Source organism: Trematomus bernacchii, unplaced genomic scaffold (genome assembly GCF_902827165.1).
Source record: "Trematomus bernacchii unplaced genomic scaffold, fTreBer1.1, whole genome shotgun sequence".
In the NCBI taxonomy this organism is placed as follows: domain Eukaryota; kingdom Metazoa; phylum Chordata; class Actinopteri; order Perciformes; family Nototheniidae; genus Trematomus; species Trematomus bernacchii.
In genome coordinates, this window is record NW_022988162.1 from 1 (window position 1) to 22,500 (window position 22,500).

General features: G+C 47.0%; 2 protein-coding genes across 2 annotated transcripts in view; both read right to left on the minus strand.

Annotated features, from left to right (window-relative positions):
• Window positions 1-273: 273 nt before the first annotated feature.
• LOC117475935 (protein TANC2-like) lies at window positions 274-488 on the minus strand (the record flags this gene model as incomplete). The annotated part of the gene is given in 1 exon segment (XM_034122282.1): window positions 274-488. A coding segment is annotated over 1 exon segment (137 nt), but the record flags the coding sequence as incomplete, so codon positions are not given.
• A 2,930-nt stretch (window positions 489-3,418) lies between these two features.
• The window catches only part of LOC117475934 (protein TANC2-like), a 21,994-nt gene continuing 2,912 nt past the window's right edge, over window positions 3,419-22,500 (minus strand). The window contains exons 2-5 of the mRNA XM_034122280.1: window positions 21,659-21,727; window positions 9,919-10,026; window positions 4,311-4,441; window positions 3,419-3,586 (exon numbers count right to left, since the gene is read on the minus strand). Coding sequence (XP_033978171.1) covers window positions 3,419-3,586; window positions 4,311-4,441; window positions 9,919-10,026; window positions 21,659-21,716 — 465 coding nt within the window. The 5' untranslated portion in view covers window positions 21,717-21,727. The remainder of the gene's footprint in view (window positions 3,587-4,310; window positions 4,442-9,918; window positions 10,027-21,658; window positions 21,728-22,500) is intronic.

The following is a 22,500-nucleotide window of genomic DNA, read 5'->3' on the forward strand; positions in this document are numbered from 1 at the left end:
AAATGAACTACAGCACGGTCACATGACTTCACGTCACCACCGCTTAAGCTAAAGGTGGCTAATTTGGGCTATAAAGGAACTACAGCACGGTCCCATGACTTCACGTCACCACGCTAAGCTAAAGGTGGCTAATGTTGGGCTATAAAGGAACTACAGCACGTCACATGACTTCACGTCACCACCGCTAAGCTAAAGGAGGCTAAATGTTGGGCTAATAACAAAAAAAAAGGAACTAATATTGACGAAATACTCTCCTCTCACCAGCGACTGATTGGGCGGGGCATCAGGTAGAGCGGGATGGAGTGGTGGAGCCTTACGAGAGGGCGGAGCCTCTGTCCGGGTGGAGTTTGTTGAGGCTGTAAGTGGAGGCGGCCATGTTTTTCCTCCACCCTGTACAGGAAGGCTTTCATTTCTACTTCCTGTTGCCTCCATACAGGAAACGTCCGCAGACCCTGATCCCTCTCCGCCGCCGATCAGCAGAATAACTGGTCAACGTGGCTGAGAGAAGGAAACATTTCAGTCATTGAACAGAGTGACATCACTATGGAACACTAGCTTCCTATCACCTGTTTTTAAAGGTCTCCTATTATACTATCTTTAGGTATATATTATAGGTCTCAGATATATATAAATATAAAAACGTCTCTGAAGTGCCTGCTCCAAACCCCAAACAGATCCTTGTAGCCCCCCCCCTCTCTCTCCAGCTGTTACTAAGGACATGTCTCTGAAGTGTCCTGCTCCAAACCCAAAAGATCCTTGTAGCCCCCCCCCTCTCTTCCAGCTGTTACTAAGGACATGTCTCTGAAGTGTCCTGCTCCAACCCCAAACAGATCCTTGTAGCCCCCCCCCTCTCTTCCAGCTGTTACTAAGGACATGTCTCTGAAGTGTCCTGCTCCAAACCCCAAACAGATCCTTGTAGCCCCCCCCCCCTCTCTTCCAGCTGTTACTAAGGACATGTCTCTGAGTGTCCTGCTCCAAACCCCAAACAGATCCTTGTAGCCCCCCCCCCTCTCCTTCCAGCTGTTACTAAGGACATGTCTCTGAAGTGTCCTGCTCCAAACCCCAAACAGATCCTTGTAGCCACCCCCCCCTCTCTTCCAGCTGTTACTAAGGACATGATCTAGGAAGTGTCCTGCTCCAAACCCCAAACAGATCCTTGTAGCCCCCCCCCCCTCCTCTCTGCCGCTGTTACTAAGGACATGTCTCTGAGTGTCCTGCTCCAAACCCCCAACAGATCCTTGTAGCCCCCCCCCCCTCTCTCTTCCAGCTGTTACTAAGGACATGTCTCTGAAGTGTCCTGCTCCAAACCCCAAACAGATCCTTGTAGCCCCCACCCCTCCTCTCTTCCAGCTGTTACTAAAGACATGTCTCTGAAGTGTCCTGCTCCAAACCCCAAACAGATCCTTGGAGCCCCCCCCCCTCTCTCTTCCAGCTGTTACTAAAGACATGTCTCTGAAGTGTCCTGCTCCAAACCCCAAACAGATCCTTGTAGCCCCCCCCCCCCTCTCTTCCAGCTTGTTACTAAGGACATGTCTCTGAAGTGTCCTGCTCCAAAACCCCAAACAGATCGCTTGTAGCCCCCCCCCCCTCTCTCTTCCAGCTGTTACTAAGGACATGTCTCTGAAGTGTCCTGCTCCAAACCCCAAACAGATCCTTGTAGCCCCCCCCCCCCTCTCTTTCCAGCTGTTACTAAGGACATGTCTCTGAAGTGTCCTTGCTCCAAACCCCAAACAGATCCTTGTAGCCCCCCCCCCCTCTCTCTTCCAGCTGTTAACTAAGGACATGTCTCTGAAGTGTCCTGCTCCAAACCCCAAACAGACCCTTGTAGCCCCCCCCCCTCTCTCTCTTCCAGCTGTTACTAAGGACATTGTCTCTGCAAGTGTCCTGCTCCAAACCCCAAACAGATCTTGTAGCCCCCCCCCCTCTCTTCCAGCTGTTACTAAGGACATGTCTCTGAAGTGTCCTGCTCCAAAAACCCCAAACAGATCCTTGTAGCCCCCCCCCCTCTCTTCCCAGCTGTTACTAAGGACATGTCTCTGAAGTGTCCTGCTCCAAACCCCAAACAGATCCTTGTAGCCCCCCCCTCTCTCTTCCAGCTGTTACTAAGGACATGTCTCTGAAGTGTCCTGCTCCAAACCCCAAACAGATCCTTGTACCCCCCCCCCCTCTCTTCCAGCTGTTACTAAGGACATGTCTCTGAAGTGTCCTGCTCCAAACCCCAAACAGATCCTTGTAGCCCCCCCCCCTCCCCTTACTACAGTCTCTGAAGTGTCCCCCCCCCATCCTGTAGCCCCCCCCCCCTCTCTTCCAGCTGTTACTAAGGACATGTCTCTGAAGTGTCCTGCTCCAAACCCCAAACAGATCCTTGTAGCCCCCCCCCTCTCTCTTCCAGCTGTTACTAAGGACATGTCTCTGAAGTGTCCTGCTCCAAACCCCAAACAGATCCTTGTAGCCCCCCCCCCTCTCTCTTCCAGCTGTTACTAAGGACATGTCTCTGAAGTGTCCTGCTCCAAACCCCAAACAGATCCTTGTAGCCCCCCCCCCTCTCTCTCTTCCAGCTGTTACTAAGGACATGTCTCTGAAGTGTCCTGCTCCAAACCCCAAACAGATCCTTGTAGCCCCCCCCCCCCTCTCTTCCAGCTGTTACTAAGGACATGTCTCTGAAGTGTCCTGCTCCAAACCCCAAACGTTCCTTGTAGCCCCCCCCCCCCCCCCTCTCTCCAGCTGTTACTAAAGAGCTGACTCTGGGTCAGTAGCTTCAGAGAGAGAGTAGATCTCATCAGGAGAACTCTCCCAGCAGAAACTCAGCTAAATGCTGCCGTGACTAAACTCCATATCATGTTCCAAACCACATGAAGGATTCTCTCTGAAACAGTATGGAGCTCAAACTCTTTCTCTCTCAGGTTTACCACAAGGTGAGTTCCTTTTGATTTCCTGCTTCTTCACACATGCTCTCTCCAGTACAGGTTAGCTCTGAGTGTTAGCATGCTAATGTAAACACAGACCATATTACTTCCAGAACACGTCTCATTGTTTGACAGCAACGTTTCTGATTGGCCCGTGGGTTAAAGCCCGCCCACATTTTAGTAATGTGGTCATGACGCAGCAAATCTGGATCAGCTCCGTTGTCCCCGTTTTTAGAGATGTGGGTACGGAGGAAAAGAGAGAGGGGTTTATTTCCTGACACTTTGAGAGTCTCCTGACACACCGGGGACACACCGGGGACACACCGGGGACACACCGGGGACACACCGGGGACACATGGGGACACACCGGGGACACATGGGGACACACCGGGGACACACCGGGGACACACGGGGACACATAGTGATGTAGAGAAGACATCAGAAAGTGCATTCTGCATAAGCTCAATAATAAAGAGTTTGTCCGGGACACTGATACAGAGATCTGGAGTCAGTTACCTATAATGCCGCTGTCCCTGCTCTCCAGTGGAGGAGGGCGAGGTGACGGAGGCCTGGAGGGAGGAGGCCTGTTTGTTGTTGTTTCCCTCCCCTCCAGCAGGGGGAGGCAGGGTGGAGGTGGGGGAGGAGCTGCTGCTGGCCAGACTGGAGGAGGGAGAGATCCTCTGTGGGGAGAACAGGCTGAATCAGGACTACAACTGTGTATGTGTGCTAATGTTGGGCTATAAAGGAACTACAGCACGGTCACATGACTTCACGTCACCACCGCTAAGCTAAAGGTGGCTAATGTTGGGCTATAAAGGAACTACAGCACGGTCACATGACTTCACGTCACCACCGCTAAGCTAAAGGAGGCTAACGTTGGGCTATAAAGGAACTACAGCACGGTCACATGACTTCACGTCACCACCCCTAAGCTAAAGGTGGCTAATGTTGGGCTATAAAGGAACTACAGCGGTCACATGACTTCACGTCATCACCGCTAAGCTAAAGGCTAATGTTGGGCTATAAAGGAACTACAGCACGGTCACATGACTTCACGTCACCACCGCTAAGCTAAAGGAGGCTAATGTTGGGCTATAAAGGAACTACAGCCCGGTCACATGACTTCACGTCACCACCGCTAAGCTAAAGGCGGCTAATGTTGGGCTATAAAGGAACTACACATCTCACATGACTTCACGTCACCACGCTAAGCTAAAGGTGGCTAATGTTGGGCTATAAAGGAACTACAGCACGGTCACATGACTTCACGTCACCACCGCTAAGCTAAAGGTGCTAATGTTGGGCTATAAAGGAACTACAGCACGGTCACATGACTTCACCGCTAAGCTAAAGGAGGCTAACGTTGGGCTATGAAGGAACTGTGTGTGTGTGTGTGTGTGTTACCTGTTCATCCTCCTGTCTGTATTCTCCTGGCTCACTGACCACCTTCTCCCCCAGCAGGAAGCCCAGCCGGGTCATCAGAGCGTCGGCTGCTTCATCCACCGAGGGAGGGGGGCCCAGCTGCTCTTCCTCACCTAGGGAGGGAGACGAGGGTGGGGGGGTTATTTCACCGCAGCTCAAGCGTTACAAGTAACTGAGAGATTAGCATATACCAAAATGTGAGTTTTTTACTCAAAACTTATTGACTTTAAGAAAGTATTTTGATTCCCTTGAACCGTCTTTGTGCCACACACACACACACACACACACACACACACACACACACACACACACACACACACACACACACACACAACACACAGAATAATCTCCAAAGCAGCTCCCACTGGGATTATTGTGTGGGAGGAAAAGTAATTGATCTCCTTATTAATATATTCATATGACTTAGTATGCGTGCAAGAGCAGACACACACATATATATACACACACACAGCCTGTAAACCACAGCATGTGCGCTTATACTCTCTGACTGAGTCTATAATTACAGCTATAAATTGCTGACTGGTGGACTAAATACACTACACACACACACACACTGTGAAGACTGTGTGTGTGTACGCGCACATACGTGTCCATGTGTGTGTGTGTGCATGTGCATGTGTGCGTGTGGTGAGTCAATGACAGGGTTTGCGAGTCATTTTTAGCAGAAGAAATGGAAAAAATCTGATTCAGAGACGTTTCCATTTCTGTGTGCTGTCTCTTTCTCTGATGTGTTTAAAGAGGCCTTGTTCCTTTATTCCTGTAGTTCTATAGGAGTTAGTGCATGTCAATGGTCTGCAGAGGCTAAAATCCCTGTGTTCCTCCAGAGGACAATCATAGTCCACAGTGGTGGAAGAAGTACTCAGATGTTATACTCCAGCCTCCATTGGACTCCTTTCTTTACTTCCGGAACATAGTGACATCCCTACGGAAAACACCCGCGCTCCTATTGGCAAGCGCTCCAACACATTGTACATGATAGGCTAAGGGGCGGGACATCTCCAAGCGGTGGACCAATCACAACAGAGCCGGATTGAAGACGCAATTTTTTCTCGACACATTTCAATGAAAGAAGATATTCCTTATGAAAGACGCCCCAAAGAAACTGGTGCAGACCGTTGTGATGGAAACCTGAAGCAACAACACCTGCTAACCTGCTCTCCTATTGGCTAGCGCTACAACACATTGTATGTGACAGGCTAAGGGGCGGGACATCTCTAAGCGGTGGACCAATCACAACAGAGCCAGATTGAAGAGGCGATTTTCTTTTCGAGAGAAAGTCCTTCTTCTTCTCACCTTCTCCCACACTTCCTCCCTCAGGATGATCCTCCCATTCCCGACACAGATCTGCCCTCTCCTGATTGGCCGGACAGCAGCAGGCGTGCAGCAGCCATTGGCGCAGCAGCGAGGAGGCGTGGCTTAAGAACCTCTGCGCTGTGACATCATCATCAGATCCGCCGCCGCCGCATGATGATGATGTCACGGTGGAGCAGCCCACGTGAAAACACCACTTCCTCCTGGAGCGGCTGCACGCTTTCAAAACAGCCGCCGTGCAGTCCATCGCTGGCTTCTGATTGGCTCAGAGCGGGGACCATGTGACTAACAGATCAAAGGGTTAGCAGCTAGTGGAGTTAGCTGAGTTTCTGTGTGGCTGCTCGTCCTCTCCATTAAGGATTAGAGGTACAACTACGAGAATAAAGTCAGAAAGCTGAGATTTTGTGAATTCAGACATTTAAAAAAAAAAAAAAACATTTGGACTTTGGTCAGAATTTTTGCGATAAAGCCAAGACAAAAGTCACAATTTTAAAGAAAGTTTAAAAGCATGAGAATTTTCCTGGAAAAAACCCAAATTCTTTCTAATTACGAAAATTCTGAATAGTTTTTTCTCAAAATCTTGAAATGTTGGGATTTCCAGATCTCTGCAGGGATCACGATCCTCTCCTGTCTGAGCTCCTCCTTCTCCACAGAACACAAAGGAGGTGAGATAAGGAACATGGAGGTATTCCGAAGCAGAAACACTGAAGTTAATAAACGTGCAAACACTCGGTAAAATCCAAACTCCTCGAGTAAAAGTTGAGGAGTTTCTTCCAGAGGTGTAACCAGACCCCTCTGCTGCTGAGCTTCACGGCAGATCTGCACGATGTAATCCTCTCCTTATTGTTCTCCCGAGACAAAAAAAACAACACTTCATCCACAGGCAGCTTCAGATCCACAAGAGAAAACTACGACTAAAGCATGGTGGCAAACAGAGAAGACCCTCCAGAGGTGAAGAGTAGAGGAAGTCAAGTCTCCAGGAGGCAGAGAGTTTTTCCTACAGCCTCCAAAAATCTGCTCTAAGACGAACTCCCCTCGACTGACTGCACAGCAAATACCTCCCCTCCTCCAACCCACACCCACACCACACACACACACACACACACACACACACACACACACCACACCCACACACACACACACACAACACACACACACACACACACACCACAAGGCAGGAGAAAGAGAGAGAGAGAGGGTAATCTGTACGTTTGGAAAGAAACAGAAACACAGAAAGAATCCTGACCAGAGAAATGCTACAATTAAAGAGAAACTGTTTTCCACGAACAGAAGACGCGTCTCGCCACAGAGTGAAGATCAGAGATCAGAGTGAAGATAGTGGTGGTCTAATGGATAGTGAGGTGGGCTGAAGATCGGAAGGTTGTGAGTTCAAATCCCGCCTGGAACACCACCACTAGTGCGCCCTTGAGTAAGGCACTTAGTCCTCAGTTACTCCAGGGAGGATGTCCCTGTAATTGGTCATTGTAAGTCGCTTTGGATAAAAGTGTCAGCGAAATGTAATGTAATGTAAAAGATCAGAGTGAAGATCAAACTTCTTCAGTCTCAGGACATGTGAACAATGTAGGAAGAAATATATTAAACAAAGAGTGAGACCTCAGTAAAAACTCTCTGAGAATGCATTTTAAAATCTTTTTGAAGTAACGGGACAAACGAGGGTGAAGACTGAGACTGATGGGCGTGAAATAAGATCAATTAGAAAAGAATTAGTCGAGGTTTAAAGTTTCCACACTTGGTCGACAAACTGCGACAAACAAGTCGTTGTTATTCCTTGATTTCACGCCTTCTAATAAGTATATTTATACTAATATGTATACTCAGAAAACCCTGCAATATAACCTTTATCATACAAAACAAAACCAACAAATGCACATATTGTACTTTGCCTTTGGATAATATTTAGAAAATGAAAACCAAGTATTTTGGGTTTTATTGTATCTCAGTTTTGAGTCTGTGCAACAAAACATGTGTTTCCATCATAGACTGTATATATAAAGGTTTCCATGCACTGCTGTTTCAGTAATGACCACTCCTTGAAGTTTGATTTTCAGTTTTTGCTTTAATGCCCAGAAGGGACATAACTGAACGTTGTTTTAACTTTACATGGGGCCCTAATCCTCCTCCACAGGCATTACTCAGGTGTTTTTATGAGCAAATGTTAGGAAAGAAAGTCAGATTCTGTTGTAATGAAATATGTGGTGATGAAAAACAGGGACCATGTGCTCTCAGTCAGCCACACCAGCAGGGGGCAGCACTGATCCTTTCATACACAGGAGTCACACACAGCTCCTACAGTTAAGAGCTCTGACTTTCTACAGAGAGAGGACTGCAAGAGGAAGATGAAGATGAGGAAGAGGAGGAGGAGGAAAAAGAAGAGGAGGAGGAGGATTATTGTTCCTCAAATGCAGGGTCAAAGGACAACCCCCCCCCCGCTGCCAGTAACGGGTCACAGCTGTGTGTGTGTGTGTGTGTGTGTGTGTGTGTGTGTGTGCATGTGTGTGTGTGTGTGTGTATGTGTGTGTGTGTGTGTGTGTGTGTGTGTGTGTGTCTGTGTTTTTCAAAAAATCTCAGAATTCAGACTTTTTCTCAGAAATCACAACATTTTTCTGAAAATCTAAAAATCTGGAATTCTTGAGAAAAATGTGGAAATGTTTTGATTTTGAGAAAAAATTTCAACATTTTAAGGATTTTAGATTTTTAGCAAAATCTCTGAATTCTGACTTTCTTCTTAAAAGTCTGACTTTATTTTCAAAATCACAAAATGTTACTACATAACGAAATTCTCAAAATGTTCCCTATTTTCTGGAAATCACTACTTTTTTATTTTTTTTCTCTCAAAATTCGGACTTTTTCACAAAATCCTGAATTTTTTCTCAAAATTCAGACTTTTTTCTCAAAATTCAGACTTTTTCTCAAAATTCAGACTTTTTCTCAAAATTTCGAAATGTAGACTTTTACGGAAAATCTAAGAATTCTGACTTTTTTCTCTCAAAATTCTATATTTTTTCTCAAAATCCTGACTTTTCTCAAAATTCGGACTCTTCAGATTTCACTGTCATATTCCTCCTGCAGTCAGTAACAGGAGATGCTGCTGTGAAACATCCCATCACCTCAGCTGGGAATCATCTCTGATAAAACGGTTACATGCTGCTAGTGCAAAAGGGGCGGAGCTACATCAGGTGTATATAGAGCAGTGACGTGCGGTGAGGTTCGTGGCTGGTGAGGCACTGACTCTTTCAGAGTCAGATTTACAAATATTATATTTTGACCTTAATCGAAATATTCGGTTATTTTCAAAAGCTCTTTTAGTCTGATGCTTCGATTCATTTTAAACAGACCGTTCAACAAAAGGATACCCAAAATCTAAATATTGGATTCTTCTTTCTTAGTAAGATCCCATGTTCATTACAATTGTGGTCTTACCTTGACTTGAAGATGAAGTCCATGCTATCCTTCTGGACAACAATCTCCATTACTGTTTTGTAAAAGTCCTCCTTATCTCCCTCTAGTTTCAAAAGTCTAGTTTGTTGTTTGCGTCTACCGTCTCTGTGTAGAATAACAGTAGCAACAAGAACCTGTGGGCTCATGTGCGCCCCCTGCAGTGCGGCAGAGGTTATGGCTGCCTCTCCTGGTGCGTTTTTCATTGCCGTTGAGACCAGCGAGCCTAAATATCATATATACGTGAAATAAGTTATTTAGAGACTATGGATGGCGAGGATAAATGTAATAAAGGGATCTACAAACATTACATTGGTGACCTACAGTGAGATGGGAACAGGCATGCGCTTAGGGCCCGCTTTCCAGCCAGTTTCTGTGGGGTGACGCATTCTGAGGTGAGGCAGATCTCATCTGTGCCTCACCTCACCCCACAGTAAGCAAATGAGCCTGGCTTGAGCGCGCTCACAAAATAAGTGCCCGCGCTACATTAGTGCCCGCGCTCCAGCAAGTTACTGTGGGCTTACGTGAGGCAGAGCTCGTCCCTGCCTCACTCCTCATCGCTCCCATGTAGTTGTGGTGGAGCTCGGCCAATTTGCTGATTTTGACTATAAAAAGCGATTGGAATCAAACAGAAATCACACTTACAACACAGATCAGTGGAGACATTTTATTATTATTACTATTTAGTTTTTCTTTAGTTGTTTTTCTGTTACATTGGAGTATGACAGGTGAGGCTCTGCCTCCCCTGCCTCCCCTGACTGCACGTCGCTGATATAGAGATATATAAAGATAGACGTCTCACCTGTTCTCTTTCCCAGGCGCAGGTTGAGCAGAGGAGAAGAAGGAAGTGATCGAGTGAATCCCTCCATCATCCTGACCTCTGACCCCTCTGACTCTGAGCCGCCGTGACCTGATGGAGACACACGTTAACATGAAGTTACGCTGACTCATGACCGGTTTTATGACTCATTCCTGCACCTCTCTATAGACCCAGGACATGTGAAGAAATATGGTAAACAAAGAGACCTCAGTGAAACCTCTCTGAGAATCAGTTAGAAAATCACTTTTAAGAAGCAGATCAAACAAGAGTCAGACAGAGGGTGTTTCTCAATGTCAAGGACGCTTCCTTGGTAGGACATGTCTTCCGAGTCAGGTCCTTCAGAAGCTAGGCAAGAATCTTTCCTGGCATTTGGAGAACGAAGAATGGGACAGGCTAGAAAGTGTGCAGGTGTGCGTCATATGAGAGGCCCCGCCTTACATCTTCTGCCACAGATTTGGGAAATTGGTCCATGCGCAAAGCATTGTGGGGATTTTAAGACCGCGGAGGATACACTGGTGCATCCTCGAAATTTCCCGCAATGAAGGATTCAGTCCTCGGTAGAATTCCAAGGATCCTGGACATTGGAACAGTCCTTCGGCGGGATTCGATGACGTAGCATCCTTGAAATAGTGGCTCTGAAGGATCCTTCCTCGACATTGGGAAACACCCTGAGACTTATAGGAATCCTGCGGCCGTGAAATAAGATGAATTAGATAAAAGTAGAAGAAGAGATGAAGTCGAGAATGAAAGGTTTAAAGTTTCCACGCTTCGCCGACACACAGCGACAACAACAAGTCGTTGTTATTGCTTGTTTTCACGCCCTCTAAAACCTATAATTATACTCATTTAGGACTCATTCCTGAACCTCTCTGCAGACGCTAACCTCCAGAGACGGCCGTGTTAAGTTGAGATCCCTTATCTTGACTTTATTTTTCAAAAATACAGACTTTTACTCAATATATCCAAATTCTGCCTTTTTTTCTCAAAGTTCTGACTTTTTTCTCAAAATCTCAAAATTATGGCTTTTTTTTTCAAAATCTCAAAATTATGGCTTTTTTCTCAAAATCTCAAAATTCGGACTTTTTCCTCAAAATTCTGACTTTTTTTTAAAAATCTGACTTTTTTATGAAAATTCTGACTTTTTTATGAAAATTCTTACTTTTATCAAGATTCTTACTTTTATCAAAATTCTTACTTTTTCTCAAAATTCTTACTTTTTCTCAAAATCCTGTGCTGATTTGAGATCAATATTAAGATTGTAATGTATGGGATTAGTTTGGTGTCTTAAAGACAAAGCAACACTTTCTCAGAATCAAGCAAAACTAAGACTTTAATGGCACGTTTCCACTACAGCGCGCAGCCCGGTTTAAGAGGGCTGTGACGTCAGCGGCCCGTCTTTGGTTGCGTTTCCACTTGGCCTAGTACCGGCCGGCGGGTCCTAATTCACAGTTTTTCTGGCCTCATAAAATCGTGGGTCTAGGGCCAGAGACAACGAGGCTGAGTCGGGCTGAGTATGCTAAACTAGAGAGAGCGTCGCTGGCAAGGGGGCTACAACTACAACAAGATGGACATATTTGACCGTGATTTAATTGTAATACACGTTTCAAAATGATGCCGAAGTAACAACATACTGATACCGGTTAGTAAAAACCATGAATTAATGCTTTGTCAAGTCTGCAGACAGACGGCAGGAGAAACACCTTTTAAAATGCTTGTTTTCTGAATGGAGATCAGCTAAGCTAACGCAGTATATGCTGCGACCGTCCACACTCACAACAACGGCCTATACAGACATAAATAAAGCAGCGACTGTATTCACCATGACACAGGCAGTCTGTGGTTTGTACTTGTTTAACTTTGGTCTAGTTTCTGAACAGATATGAGGAGCTGTGAGCTCTGAGTGCTAACAGCTAACGGCTGTGTTGTTTTTCTAGGGTCCTCTGAAGATCACGTCACGGCTCCGCCTACACTGCGTTACTATAGATACTACCCCAGTTCCTAAACTGTAATGGAAATGCGCCATAAAGTGAGCCAGTCCTAACGAGGCCCAGCCATACCGAGCGGGGCCGAGCGAGGCCGTGTAGTGGAAACGCGCCATTAGAGAAAAAAAAACTGAGTCAAGCTAAATACATTTTATTGCAAACAAATCATTTGTGTACTCATGTGAACTATAAGTCTTTTTTCTTTGTTTTAACACATCTCTTTGTTTGCAGTTCTCTTCTTTCTCAACGATCAGACTTTTGCTCTCGCTGCAGCTCCCTCATTTTCTGTTTGAGATTCTGACACAAACGTCCCAGGTGGGCGGGACTTTCAGGGGTGCGTCCCCATTGGCTACTCTGTTTTTGAGTGACAGCCCAGTCCTCCAGCGATTGTACAGTGCAGGCAGCTGCGGTGCGGTAGCTGAGCGTGGATAGAAGACCCCCAGAAGAACCAGCATTTCAATTATTATAATACAAGTGAACATATATGTAAGTATTGATCATTTGTGTTGTTTGTGCCGTACTATACGTCTGTTTCTTTATTGTGTTAAGTGAGAAGCAAAGCTGTGCTATGAAAGTTAGCTTTTGCTACCTTTAGATCCATAACAATGCAAGCTAAGTAGCCTAATAGCAGGGACAGTTAGCCACTTAGCTAGCAGTGAGTGAGCGTTCAGACACCGGCGCACACACTCAAACACCTGCACCAGCTTCATGAAGAAAGACCTGCACCAGCTTCATGAAGAAAGACCTGCACCAGCTTCATGAAGAGAGACCTGCACCAGCTTCATGAAGAGAGACCTGCACCAGCTTCATGAAGAAAGACCTGCACCAGCTTCATGAAGAAAGACCTGCACCAGCTTCATGAAGAAAGACCTGCACCAGCTTCATGAAGAAAGACCTGCACCAGCTTCATGAAGAGAGACCTGCACCAGCTTCATGAAGAGAGACCTGCACCAGCTTCATGAAGAGAGACCTGCACCAGCTTCATGAAGAAAGACCTGCACCAGCTTCATGAAGAAAGACCTGCACCAGCTTCATGAAGAAAGACCTGCACCAGCTTCATGAAGAAAGACCTGCACCAGCTTCATGAAGAGAGACCTGCACCAGCTTCATGAAGAGAGACCTGCACCAGCTTCATGAAGAAAGACCTGCACCAGCTTCATGAAGAAAGACCTGCACCAGCTTCATGAAGAGAGACCTGCACCAGCTTCATGAAGAGAGACCTGCACCAGCTTCATGAAGAGAGACCTGCACCAGCTTCATGAAGAAAGACCCTGCACCAGCTTCATGAAGAAAGACCTGCACCAGCTTCATGAAGAAAGACCTGCACCAGCTTCATGAAGAGAGACCTGCACCAGCTTCATGAAGAAAGACCTGCACCAGCTTCATGAAGAAAGACCTGCACCAGCTTCATGAAGAGAGACCTGCACCAGCTTCATGAAGAGAGACCTGCACCAGCTTCATGAAGAAAGACCTGCACCAGCTTCATGAAGAAAGACCTGCACCAGCTTCATGAAGAAGACCTGCACCAGCTTCATGAAGAGAGACCTGCACCAGCTTCATGAAGAAAGACCTGCACCAGCTTCATGAAGAAAGACCTGCACCAGCTTCATGAAGAGAGACCTGCACCAGCTTCATGAAGAGAGACCTGCACCAGCTTCATGAAGAAAGACCTGCACCAGCTTCATGAAGAGAGACCTGCACCAGCTTCATGAAGAAGACCTGCACCAGCTTCATGAAGAAAGACCTGCACCAGCTTCATGAAGAGAGGACCTGCACCAGCTTCATGAAGAGAGACCTGCACCAGCTTCATGAAGAGAGACCTGCACCAGCTTCATGAAGAAAGACCTGCACCAGCTTCATGAAGAAAGACCTGCACCAGCTTCATGAAGAAAGACCTGCACCAGCTTCATGAAGAGAGACCTGCACCAGCTTCATGAAGAAAGACCTGCACCAGCTTCATGAAGAGAGACCTGCACCAGCTTCGTGAAGAGAGACCTGCACCAGCTTCATGAAAAAAGACCTGCACCAGCTTCATGAAGAGAGACCTGCACCGGCTTCATGAAGAAAGACCTGCACCAGCTTCATGAAGAGAGACCTGCACCAGCTTCATGAAGAGAGACCTGCACCAGCTTCATGAAGAGAGACCTGCACCAGCTTCATGAAGAGAGACCTGCACCAGCTTCGTGAAGAGAGACCTGCACCAGCTTCATGAAGAAAGACCTGCACCAGCTTCATGAAGAGAGACCTGCACCGGCTTCATGAAGAAAGACCTGCACCAGCTTCATGAAGAGAGACCTGCACCAGCTTCATGAAGAGAGACCTGCACCAGCTTCATGAAGAGAGACCTGCACCAGCTTCATGAAGAGAGACCTGCACCAGCTTCATGAAGAGAGACCTGCACCAGCTTCGTGAAGAAAGACCTGCACCAGCTTCGTGAAGAGAGACCTGCACCAGCTTCATGAAGAAAGACCTGCACCAGCTTCATGAAGAAAGACCTGCACCAGCTTCGTGAAGAGAGACCTGCACCAGCTTCGTGAAGAGAGACCTGCACCAGCTTCATGAAGAGAGACCTGCACCAGCTTCATGAAGAAAGACCTGCACCAGCTTCGTGAAGAGAGACCTGCACCAGCTTCGTGAAGAGAGACCTGCACCAGCTTCGTGAAGAGAGACCTGCACCAGCTTCGTGAAGAGAGACCTGCACCAGCTTCATGAAGAGAGACCTGCACCAGCTTCATGAAGAAAGACCTGCATCAGCTTCGTGAAGAGAGACCTGCACCAGTTTCATGAAGAGAGACCTGCACCAGCTTCGTGAAGAGAGACCTGCACCAGCTTCGTGAAGAGAGACCTGCACCAGCTTCGTGAAGAGAGACCTGCACCAGCTTCGTGAAGAGAGACCTGCACCAGCTTCATGAAGAGAGACCTGCACCGGCTTCATGAAGAAAGACCTGCACCAGCTTCATGAAGAGAGACCTGCACCAGCTTCATGAAGAGAGACCTGCACCAGCTTCATGAAGAGAGACCTGCACCAGCTTCATGAAGAGAGACCTGCACCAGCTTCATGAAGAGAGACCTGCACCAGCTTCATGAAGAAAGACCTGCACCAGCTTCGTGAAGAGAGACCTGCACCAGCTTCGTGAAGAGAGACCTGCACCAGCTTCGTGAAGAGAGACCTGCACCAGCTTCGTGAAGAGAGACCTGCACCAGCTTCATGAAGAGAGACCTGCACCAGCTTCGTGAAGAGAGACCTGCACCAGCTTCGTGAAGAGAGACCTGCACCAGCTTCATGAAGAGAGACCTGCACCAGCTTCATGAAGAAAGACCTGCATCAGCTTCGTGAAGAGAGACCTGCACCAGTTTTCATGAAGAGAGACCTGCACCAGCTTCGTGAAGAGAGACCTGCACCAGCTTCGTGAAGAGAGACCTGCACCAGCTTCGTGAAGAGAGACCTGCACCAGCTTCGTGAAGAGAGACCTGCACCAGCTTCATGAAGAGAGACCTGCACCGGCTTCATGAAGAAAGACCTGCACCAGCTTCATGAAGAGAGACCTGCACCAGCTTCATGAAGAGAGACCTGCACCAGCTTCATGAAGAGAGACCTGCACCAGCTTCATGAAGAGAGACCTGCACCAGCTTCATGAAGAGAGACCTGCACCAGCTTCATGAAGAAAGACCTGCACCAGCTTCGTGAAGAGAGACCTGCACCAGCTTCGTGAAGAGAGACCTGCACCAGCTTCGTGAAGAGAGACCTGCACCGGCTTCATGAAGAAAGACCTGCACCAGCTTCGTGAAGAGAGACCTGCACCAGCTTCATGAAGAGAGACCTGCACCAGCTTCATGAAGAAAGACCTGCACCGGCTTCGTGAAGAGAGACCTGCACCAGCTTCGTGAAGAGAGACCTGCACCAGCTTCATGAAGAGAGACCTGCACCGGCTTCATGAAGAAAGACCTGCACCAGCTTCATGAAGAGAGACCTGCACAGCTTCATGAAGAGAGACCTGCACCAGCTTCATGAAGAGAGACCTGCACCAGCTTCATGAAGAGAGACCTGCACCAGCTTCATGAAGAAAGACCTGCACCAGCTTCGTGAAGAGAGACCTGCACCAGCTTCGTGAAGAGAGACCTGCACCAGCTTCGTGAAGAGAGACCTGCATCAGCTTCGTGAAGAGAGACCTGCACCAGTTTCATGAAGAGAGACCTGCACCAGCTTCGTGAAGAGAGACCTGCACCAGCTTCGTGAAGAGAGACCTGCACCAGCTTCATGAAGAGAGACCTGCACCAGCTTCATGAAGAAAGACCTGCATCAGCTTCGTGAAGAGAGACCTGCACCAGTTTCATGAAGAGAGACCTGCACCAGCTTCGTGAAGAGAGACCTGCACCAGCTTCGTGAAGAGAGACCTGCACCAGCTTCGTGAAGAGAGACCTGCACCAGCTTCGTGAAGAGAGACCTGCACCAGCTTCATGAAGAGAGACCTGCACCGGCTTCATGAAGAAAGACCTGCACCAGCTTCATGAAGAGAGACCTGCACCAGCTTCATGAAGAGAGACCTGCACCAGCTTCATGAAGAGAGACCTGCACCAGCTTCATGAAGAGAGACCTGCACCAGCTTCATGAAGAGAGACCTGCACCAGCTTCATGAAGAAAGACCTGCACCAGCTTTGTGAAGAGAGACCTGCACCAGCTTCGTGAAGAGAGACCTGCACCAGCTTCGTGAAGAGAGACCTGCACCGGCTTCATGAAGAAAGACCTGCACCAGCTTCGTGAAGAGAGACCTGCACCAGCTTCATGAAGAGAGACCTGCACCAGCTTCATGAAGAAAGACCTGCACCGGCTTCATGAAGAAAGACCTGCACCAGCTTCGTGAAGAGAGACCTGCACCAGCTTCATCCACGCTAGGCGCAGCTCTTATCACTGGCTCAGTGTCATTTCATTTGACCAAATGTCTTGTCACCTGTCAGAGATTCCATTCAGATCTCCCTCAGGAATAGCATGTAGAGGTTTGAATGCTAAATGTGTGTCATTTCTCACAGGATATAGACCAACACTAGGGATGTCCCGATCACCTTTTTTTGCTCCCGATCCGATTCCGATCATTTGATTTTGACAATCTGCCGATACCGATTTTTCCCGATCCGATCTTTATGCAATGCATTAAGAGGAAAAAAAAGGTAACAGATAACGGCTGGTCATCCAACGCGATGAATTCAGCTATCTTGGCTGTTATTTTTTTGGCCTTTTCACTGTTCTGGGGTAGTTTCTCTTTCCTTTTAAAAGTCTCTGAAAGTGTCGGTTGTTTCAGTGCCGTTACCTGAGTGGCCGCTGTGTACTCGTCGTGTTGTTGTTGGTGGTGTTTGTATTAGATTGGTCATGTTGAACGTAGCTCTGTTCTTTCCACCACGAGGAACCTCCGCCTTGCAAACATTGCATCTGGCTGTTACACTGCCTTCGCTTTCAATTTTATAATACTTCCAAACTCCTGACATTTTCTCTGTCCCGACTCCCGAGTCACCAGCTGAACGTAGCCTCTCGTTAGCTTACTGCTACTATTAGACACTGCGCCCACTCTGTTGCCAGATTTGAGAGAAATAAGCAACCAGGTCTATGAAAACAAGCCCAAAAGAAGCAACACATACATGATGTTGTGTAATTTTAACCCAAAACTAAGGCCTCAGGATGACTTTAAGACGTGAACATGGTCATTTTTGTTTTGTAACATTAAATAAAATGTATAAAAATATTTTATAAAAAAAAAAAAAAAAAAAAAAAAAAAAATTCCGATCCCCGATTTTTTTCTCCCGATCCCCGATCACGTGAAAATCACGTGATCGGCTCCGATCCCCGATCACGTGATCGGATCGGGACATCCCTAACCAACACAGTGTGTATCCAGTGCTTCAGCTCTGCAGACCAACAGTGAGATGTGAGCATGCTCCTAATTGTGTTGCGATGCAGCCTACTGTAGGTCTGGTCTGTTTATTAAAGCAAATCTGCCACTTTTATATTGTAGAATTTGTTCAATTAAAGCAGTCTTTAATTGTTTGTCCTAAACACAGCAATATATGCTTTTGAAATGTAACATGTCTTTGAGTAAATAACAGTATACAGTTTGTGTTTCACCTTTAGCTTGAAATACGTTTTTTATATATCAAATAAATAAATAGGCAGACAGACGCTTTATCGATCCCAAATGGGGAAACTATTTAACAGCAGCAGTGTGCTCAGGTGTTCAGGTGTTAGGGTGTTCAGGTGTTCAGGTGTTCAGGTGTTAGGGTGTTCAGGTGTTCAGGTGTTCAGGTGTTCAGGTGTTAGGGTGTTCAGGTGTTAGGGTGTTCAGGTGTTCAGGTGTTCAGGTGTTCAGGTGTTAGGGTGTTCAGGTGTTCAGGTGTTAGGGTGTTCAGGTGTTAGGGTGTTCAGGTGTTCAGGTGTTAGGGTGTTCAGGTGTTAGGGTGTTCAAGTGTTAGGGTGTTCAGGTGTTAGGGTGTTCAGGTGTTAGGGTGTTCAGGTGTTCAGGTGTTAGGGTGTTCAGGTGTTCAGGTGTTAGGGTGTTCGGGTGTTCGGGTGTTCGGGTAGCAGTGTGTTCAGGTGTTCAGGTGTTCAGGTGTTAGGTGTTCGAGTGTTAGGGTGTTCGGGTGTTCGGGTGTTCGGGTGTTCAGGTGTTCAGGTGTTTCAGGTAGCAGTGTGTCCGGGTGTTCTGGTGTTCAGGTGTTAGGGTGTTAGGGTGTTAGGGTGTTAGGGTGTTAGGGTGTTAGGGTGTTAGGGTGTTAGGGTGTTCGGGTGTTCGGGTGTTCAGGTGTTCGGGTGTTCAGGTGTTCGGGTGTTCAGGTGTTCAGGTAGCAGTGTGTTCAGGTGTTCAGGTGTTTCAGGTAGCAGTGTGTTCAGGTGTTCAGGTGTTCAGGTGTTCGGGTGTTCGGGTGTTCAGGTAGCAGTGTGTTCAGGTAGCAGTGTGTTCAGGTGTTCAGGTGTTCAGGTAGCAGTGTGTTCAGGTGTTCAGGTGTTCAGGTGTTCAGGTAGCAGTGTGTTCAGGTGTTCAGGTAGCAGTGTGTTCAGGTGTTCAGGTGTTCAGGTGTTCAGGCAGCAGTGTGTTCAGGTAGCAGTGTGTTCAGGTGTTCAGGTGTTCAGGTGTTCAGGTGTTCAGGTAGCAGTGTGTTCAGGTGTTCAGGTGTTCAGGTGTCCAGGTGTTCAGGTGTTCAGGTGTTCAGGTGTTCAGGTGTTCAGGTGTTCAGGTAGCAGTGTGTTCAGGTGTTCAGGTGTTCAGGTAGCAGTGTGTTCAGGTGTTCAGGTGGTCAGGTAGCAGTGTGTTCAGGTGTTCAGGTGTTCAGGTGTTCAGGTAGCAGTGTGTTCAGGTGTTCAGGTGTTCAGGTAGCAGTGTGTTCAGGTGTTCAGGTGGTCAGGTAGCAGTGTGTTCAGGTGTTCAGGTGTTCAGGTGTTCAGGTGTTCAGGTAGCAGTGTGTTCAGGTGTTCAGGTGTTCAGGTGTTCAGGTGTTCAGGTAGCAGTGTGTTCAGGTGTTCAGGTAGCAGTGTGTTCAGGTGTTCAGGTAGCAGTGTGTTCAGGTGTTCAGGTAGCAGGTGTTCAGGTGTTCAGGTGTTCAGGTGTTAGGGTGTTCAGGTGTTCAGGTGTTCAGGTAGCAGTGTGTTCAGGTGTTCAGGTAGCAGTGTGTTCAGGTGTTCAGGTAGCAGTGTGTTCAGGTGTTCAGGTGTTCAGGTGTTCAGGTGTTAGGGTGTTCAGGTGTTCAGGTGTTCAGGTAGCAGTGTGTTCAGGTGTTCAGGTGTTCAGGTGTTAGGGTGTTCAGGTGTTCAGGTGTTCAGGTAGCAGTGTGTTCAGGTGTTCAGGTAGCAGTGTGTTCAGGTGTTCAGGTAGCAGTGTGTTCAGGTGTTCAGGTGTTCAGGTGTTCAGGTGTTAGGGTGTTCAGGTGTTCAGGTGTTCAGGTAGCAGTGTGTTCAGGTGTTCAGGTAGCAGTGTGTTCAGGTGTTCAGGTGTTCAGGTAGCAGTGTGTTCAGGTGTTCAGGTAGCAGTGTGTTCAGGTGTTCAGCTGTTCAGGTAGCAGTGTGTTCAGGTGTTCAGGTGTTCAGGTGTTCAGGTGTTCAGGTGTTCAGGTGTGTAAAGTTGTAATAAAGTGTAAACAGCACCAGTCTAATGCAAAGAGTCCGATGTGTTCATGAAACTCTCCAGGAGGCACCGACACTAACGTGGCCGAGTGGACTCCAGAGTTTGCTGCATGAGTTGCACTGTATGATCTGTGGTGTAGTGGGCTGTCACTCAAAAACAGAGTAGCCAATGGGGACGCACCCCTGAAAGTCCCGCCCACCTGGGACGTTTGTGTCAGAATCTCAAACAGAAAATGAGGGAGCTGCAGCGAGAGCAAAAGTCTGATCGTTGAGAAAGAAGAAAGAGAACTGCAAACAAAGAGATGTGTTACAACAAATAAAATAGACTTATAGTTCACATGAGTACACAAATGATTTGTTTTAAATGAAATGTATTTAGCTTGACTCAGTTTTCTTTTCTCTTAAACTCTTAGTTTTGCTTGACTCTGAGAAAGTGTTGCTTTGTCTTTAAGACACCAAACTAATCCCATAGTCATGTAGCTTCTGACATGGAGAGCAGTGTTTCTCAAAGTGTGGTCCGTGGACCCCTAGTGGTCTGTGAGTATATTGGTAACATTCCACATTTGAAATAAGCAAATCCAAAATGTTTCTGAAATAGTTTCAAAATGCCTAGTATAGGAGCAACAGAGACAAACAGCCAATGAGTGCGTAAACAATGCTAAATAAATGGAACAGAATAAATCATTAAAGTGGACCTATCATGCTATATTTGAATAATATAGTGTAGGACCATACCTATATAAGGCATATTTATACTTTTTTTTTTTCAAAATACCAAACAGATCATGCATTTTAGCCTTGCCTCATTTTGCTCAATTTGACCATTTTTAGCTCTGTTTTAGCAAGGGCTGATTCAGTGAGAACAGCACCACCTACAGGCCTGGCATATGTACTACAGCGTCTCCAGCGCTTTCGAACGGCAATGGCCGTGGCTGTCTCCTCCTGATTGGTGGAGTTGGCCCAATAGCCGTAGCGCCACCGTCCTGACGTCAGGACAGTGTTCAAATCTGGATCAGTTTTTATCAGATCCGTTGCAGCCCCTTTTTTAGAGATTTGGGTATGGAGGAAAATAGAGAGGGTTGTGTTTTCTGACACTTGGTGAGTTCCCTGGAACACCGGGGACACATATTCATGTAGAAAAGACGTACAAAAGTGCATTTTGCATGATAGGTCCCCTTTAACTTTAATGTTGAGTTCATGTTAAACTGGAACCAAAGTTTGACTGTATTTTATTTGGAGGTTTGTGTCGTACTTCATGCATTTAGCATTTCTCTCAGTAAAACCTTCTGAGAGTCTGTTGGACATAAACTCCGTAATAAATGTAGTCTACGTTTCATAAGAGGTGTAAAACCTGAGAGCATTTTAAATGTCATCTGAAGGAGAATCTGTATCTGGGTTGTTGATTTCATGTGTGAACGATATGGAGAGGTGAAGCTGTCATCAGGCTGTCATGTGTTACTGTGGGAGTGGTGAGCAGGCCGCTTGATTCGGGGTATTTAGGAGTCAGGTGGTCTGTGAGCGTTTCTATTGGTTAAGAGGTCCTTGGGATGAAACAGTTTGAGAAACACTGATGTAGAGGAAACACTCAGGAGCACGTGATCACCTTTATATACACAGTTCATACTGAGGGACTGACCTGTGTGGTTCTTACGGGGTTTGCCTCCCAGCAACATCTTCAGGCTGTTCCTGAACATGATGGCTCACCCTACACACACACACACACACACACACACACACACACACACACACACACACACACACACACACACACACACACACACACACACACACACACACACACACACACACACACACACACACACACACACACCCCGGGGAGAAGAGACAGAAAAAGAGTCAGAAATTATTCAAATTTTCATTTAAACATTTTAGTGTTATTGTAAACCCCGATCACACCAGTCTGTTCATTTAGAGCATATTCAAATAACAGATACCTCCTTGTTGGCACACACACTCTCTCACTCACACACACATTACATCACACGTCACTTGTTAGTCGCTTTTATCCAAAGCGACTTCCATACTCAATACTGTGGGTAATCCCCACAGGAGCACTTTGGGGTGAAGTGTCTCAGGGACACAACGACATGCTGACTGCAGTGGGGTTTGAACCTTTGACCCCTGATCCCCAGACCAAGGCTCTATCCACTGCGCCACACGCGCCACACACACAGAGAGAGAGAGAGAGAGAGTGAGTGTGTGTGTGTGTGTGTGTGTGTGTGTGTGTGTGTGTGTGTGTGTGTATGTGTGGTGTGTGTGTGTGGCAGCATGCTTTTCTGTCTGCAATGATGAAGATATCATCCGTGTCTTCAGTAAATACGACAGAGGTTACCACACGCATTAATGTAACCCACAGTCTCCCCTCCTCACATGATCTCTGTGTGTGTGTGTGTGTGTGTGTGTGTGTGTGTGTGTGTGTGTGTGTGTGTGTGAACACGCTTGTTTTAAATACTTCAT